The 5,131-nt window shown below is 37.6% G+C and overlaps 1 protein-coding gene across 1 annotated transcript; it reads right to left on the reverse strand.

The window, feature by feature from the left end:
- Positions 1-283: 283 nt before the first annotated feature.
- On the reverse strand, positions 284-3,809 carry LOC133691995 (receptor-like protein kinase 7). The gene is made up of 2 exons (XM_062112635.1): positions 1,120-3,809; positions 284-930 (listed from the first exon to the last, which is right to left on the reverse strand). The coding sequence occupies exons 1-2, from the start codon at positions 3,674-3,676 to the stop codon at positions 527-529; spliced, it is 2,961 nt and encodes a 986-aa protein (XP_061968619.1). The 5' UTR covers positions 3,677-3,809; the 3' UTR covers positions 284-526.
- Between the last annotated feature and the right edge of the window lie 1,322 nt (positions 3,810-5,131).

Raw genomic sequence — 5,131 nt, forward strand, 5'->3', positions numbered from 1 at the left:
CTTGATTGATAAGGTACGATAGCAGCTTCGTGCACAATACCCCTTTGGATTAGCTGTTGACCCAACAAGTGGTTCCAGGTTTTCAAGTAAACGCGACCATGGCTGTCTCTTTATTTTATTTCCCCCTGAAGATTCAAATCCTTGCCCCACCTTTTTCTTGCCTTGTTTTTTTCCCTCTTGGCATGGAAGTTTTTGGGTGATGAACTAAAGGATCTGATCCATGCTGCTTTTGACAACCAAGAAGAAAATAAAAAAGGCCATGGTTTAGTCGACCAAGCTGGCATTTGACAACAAAATGGTCCATCTGTTTATTGATTTTAGCATCTTCGTCACCCTTACAAGTACCAAAAAGAGTAGAGAAAAAGGAGCCTCGGGTCTAGGCTAATTTTGCAGATTACACACACAAAAACTACAGACTCTAGCTAATATTATACAAGCAATTATATGATACATGTTATAGACCAGCATACGGAAATTCTTTCGAAGATCTTCGAACTAGACTGACGCAATCGGGAAGAGAAGTTAATTACTGATCTGGGTTGTACTTCTCCGTATCTCTCACTTCCTTTCTCATGTTAAGAGCACCATCTTTACTGATCGCAATGCTCACCAGCTTGCACGGCTCAGCTGCTTCCAACATTTGGACTACACTTCTCATGGCTGGTCTCATTGCTGGAAGCCTTGCAGTGCAGAGAATTGCAATTCTCAACACCTTGACAGCGTCTTCCTTGAAAGCTTCTGGAATTCTTGAGTCCACTATACTCAACACACTCTGTTTAGTCTGCAATTTGCTGCTGACCCAATCTACTATGTCGTTGTTATCTCCATATTCTGGCTCTATTGCCCTCTTTCCACTCACCAGCTCCATTAACACCACGCCAAAGCTATACACATCACTCTTCTCGTTCACTTTGTATGTATACCCATATTCTGGAAAATCAAAACGTATATATATTAAATTAACTGGACTTGAGGCTAAAATGAAATGCCAAACAAGCCACAATTCCATGATGCTTCAATTAGCCACTTGACACGGGGAGTATAAAGAGATAATACCTACATATCTTCCCATGAACAAAACTACGAAAAAAATAGAAGTAAAGAGCATAATTTACTTACCAGGAGCTATATAACCATGGGTTCCTGCAATGACTTGGGTGGAGTCCTTGCCACCATTGGCTTGAATCATCTTAGCAAGTCCAAAATCAGCAATTCTAGGCTTGAATAACTCATCCAATAAAATGTTGCTAGACTTCACATCGCGGTGAATTATGGGTCTATCACACCCATGATGTAGATACTCCAAACCCTTAGCTGCCCCCACAGCAATCTCGTACCTCGTCTGCCAATCAAGCTCCATCTTCCTTGATGCATGCAATCGGTCCCATAAGCTCCCATTTGGCATATACTCATAGACCAAAAGGCTTGAATCCTCACTGGTAATGCTGCAATACAACTTCACCACGTTGACATGCCTAATTGAGCTCAAGGTCTCCACCTCTGCATCAAATTCCTTAGATTTTCTTGCCTCTTTTCCTAAAATTGGTGTAGTGCTCCTGCTCTTCTTAGTGCTAGTAGAATTTGCAGTCCAAATATGCTTCACTGCTAGTTCTTTGCCATTGGCGAGGGCTACTCTGTACACGTTGCCGGACCCTCCTTTTCCTATCAGATTCTCTTGTTTAATTGAATCAAGAATCTCATCCTCGGTGAAGGTTAACACATGGAAAGATTTCAAGTCCCAAGATTCTTCCTTCAATGAGCGGTCATGATACTTTTCTCTCTTCTTCAAGTGGAAGAAGCATGCGAGTGAAGCGAGCAAAATCATTGAACCCACAGAAAAGCAAAGGATGAGCGTACGGACCTCCTTGGAGATACTGGATTTAGGGTAGCATCGCTGAAAAGAGCTAATTGTCCGGCTACAGAGACCAGGATTTCCAGTGAAGCTACCATTGTAAGCTTCAATTGATAAAGATTGAGGTATTGGACCAGATAATCTATTGTGGGATAGATCAAGAAGACTTAGTCTCAAAGAAGACAAGCTTCCTGGAATATGACCTGAAATCTCATTCTCCGACAAATTTAGAGAATTCAAAGTTGGTAGAAGCCCCAAAGTGGATGGGATTTCACCAGAAAGCGAATTATGAGCCATGCTCACGTCAGTGAGAGAATAACATGAGCCTAATGAATCCGGTATTGAACCAGAGAACATATTGTTTTCCAAATGAAGACTGCTCAACTGCTTGAGTTCACCAATTTTATTTGGAATTTTTCCCGAAAACAGATTGTCATTTAACTGGACTGTAACCAATGACGTAGCTTTCGAAATCTCTTCTGGTAATTCACCAGATAAGCGATTGTTTCCGAGCAACAATTGACCGAGAGCTTTAGCGTTTCCAATATCAGAGGTCACTGGACCTTCGAATTGATTCATCTCGATGTCAATTATATTCGCCTCGGGCAATCCCCAAATTCCAGCAGGAACCTTGCCAGAAAGCCGGTTGTTGCTGACTCTGAACCTCAATAACGTTTTACAGTTTGCATAGCCAGCCGGAATTTCGCCAGTCAAGTTGTTTTGAAGCACGAGAAGCCGAGTCATAGTCCCCTTCTTGCACATATCTGGCGGAATTGAGCCGGTCAACTGATTCTCGGACACATCAATAAAATCAAAATCAGTCCAAGAACCAAGCTTTGGAGGAAGAGGACCTGTTAACTGGTTCTGGTACAACGAAACATTCACAAGTTTCTTGAATTCACCGAACTCTGCTGGAATTTCACCAGAAAGCTCGTTCATATATAGCTGCAGAGAGACCAAATTGGTCAAAAATCTCAATTCAGACAAATCACCTTCTAATTTGTTCGTCGACGCATCAAATTTTTCCAGCTTTGTCAAGTTTCCAAACCCGACCGGCAACTTTCCCGTCAAGCTGTTGTTGAAGAGCTCGAGCTGCCAGAGATTTCGTAGCTTTACTATCTGAGAAGGAATCTCTCCGGATAGATAATTGCTACTAAGCTCCAAGTTTTTGAGCTCGATAAGATTTCCAATTTCTTCAGGAATTGTGCCTTCGATGCTGCAATTCGTCATGTAAAGCCAATTCAGTTTTGTTAGCTTGACAACTTCATTTGGAAACGGAGCTCGATTAAATGTATTGTCCCCGATACTTAGAGTAACGAGACCTGTCATGTTTTGCAGCGACTTCCATGGAAAACCGCCATTGAACCTACTCTGGTTCAAATACAGGTGCTGTAATTGACTGAGAGATGATATGTCAGGGAATGGCCCAGTGAACAAATTGTTGCCAAGATCGAGATATTGCAACTTTGTGCAGTTGTTCAAGTAATTCGTGATGGTACCGTGCAAGAAGTTGTAACCAAAAGAAAGCTTATCCAAAGATTGGAGCTGGCATATTGAATCAAGAGGAAGGACACCCTCTAAGTTCTGACTCGAAAGCTCGATTTCTTTGACTGACTTATCTGAATTACAGGTAATTCCTGTGAATTCACATATGGGTTTATTTGACTCCCAAGAATCAAATACATGAGTATTTGATTTCTTAAGTGAAGTTTTAAGGTTTAGTAGTATTTGAAGTTCATCGGATTTGATCTTGGAGAAGAGAAGGAGAAAACAGATAAGAAGCAGAGAAGGGAAGTGTTGCATGGAAGAATAAGCCATTGACATTTCGGCCGGTGAAACGGATACGATGGTCTGTTTTTGGGGGGACGGGGGAATTTTGGAATCAGAGAAGAAGGATGGAATATGCAGAGGGTGATGGTGCCATTTTAACTTTGATGGCGGGCGTTCATGTATTGATAGATTTACTGTGTTGTGGTTACAGGGATATTTATTAAAAAAAAAAAAAAAACTGAAAGAGGCAGCGGATTCACTGTACATAAACATTTACTGTAGATATGAACAGTAAATTCATATCTTCTTTAAATTTAAAAGAAGAACTTGAGGCTAAAGGTTGATGGTAAGTTTTCTTTGCAAAAAGGGTATTTTAATATTTTTAAATTCATTGCGATGGATTTTTTTTAAAAAAATTTGCATAGTAAATTATCATAAATATATTTAAAATTAATATATTATTGGGTGTCATGGAAGGATAGATTATATTTTTACTTATAAAGTTTACAATAAAATAATTAACTTAACCTTATATAAAAAAATGTTTTGATTGGCTAAGAGAGGTGTTTCGGTCTTATCTTTTTTATTTGCATAATTAAAATATCTTCTTGTCATTAAGGTTTAATTTTTTATACTTTAAACCCGAGAGTATTTTTGTTATTGTACACTTGATTTTTTTTATTGGGTAGAGTAAAGGTTAATTTTGTTTTTTAATAAATTAAAAGGATTTAAAAAAAATTAAAGGGTATGCATGGGTCGCTATGTCGTTTTTAAACAGCACGTGCGGCTGATTCTAGCAACCAAAACTTTTTCAGGGTGTCTTTAGATTCGTCTCGATGTCCTCTTTATATAACAGTGGTGTATGTAAAAAACAGAGCTCCAGTTTAGTTCTGACAACTATTTCTTTTTTTTCCTCTCTCTTCCTCGATTCTTGCGTACTGCCCTGTAATTTTCAAATCACCCCTTTTGCTTCGATCTTGTTTATGTTTTTTTGGTTGATATTTGTTTCATTTCAAATAACTTAAGAAAATCAAAATTTATTTCAATTTTATCCTTGTTTGATTTTTTCACTTCTTTTTATTTTCGATTTAATCCTTGGTCTTTTGATTGATATTTGTTTTATTTGAAATCACTTGTGAAAATTAAAATTTGTTTCGATTTCATCCTCATTTGATTTTTAAATTTTTTCTTATTTTGTCTACATTATTTTAATTGTTATTTATGTCATCTAAGATAATTTTTATAATGTAAATTTTTTATTTTCCGATTTCACACTCGATCATTTTTTTTTCTATCAGATTTTATCTTTATTCTTTTGATTTTTTTTTATTTGCTAGATTTATTAGTTTGGTATTGTTTTTAGATTCAATTTTATTATTTAACATTGAGTGATTTATATTTAAGCTTTTAGGTTGAGCCCGTTGCGGAATTTCATAGGTTGTTATTTGAAAAGTTAGCCTAGCTTAAGAACATTCGCTAAGGGTTGCTCTGGTTTTTTTATCATTATTT

Source organism: Populus nigra, chromosome 4 (genome assembly GCF_951802175.1).
Source record: "Populus nigra chromosome 4, ddPopNigr1.1, whole genome shotgun sequence".
Classification (NCBI taxonomy): domain Eukaryota; kingdom Viridiplantae; phylum Streptophyta; class Magnoliopsida; order Malpighiales; family Salicaceae; genus Populus; species Populus nigra.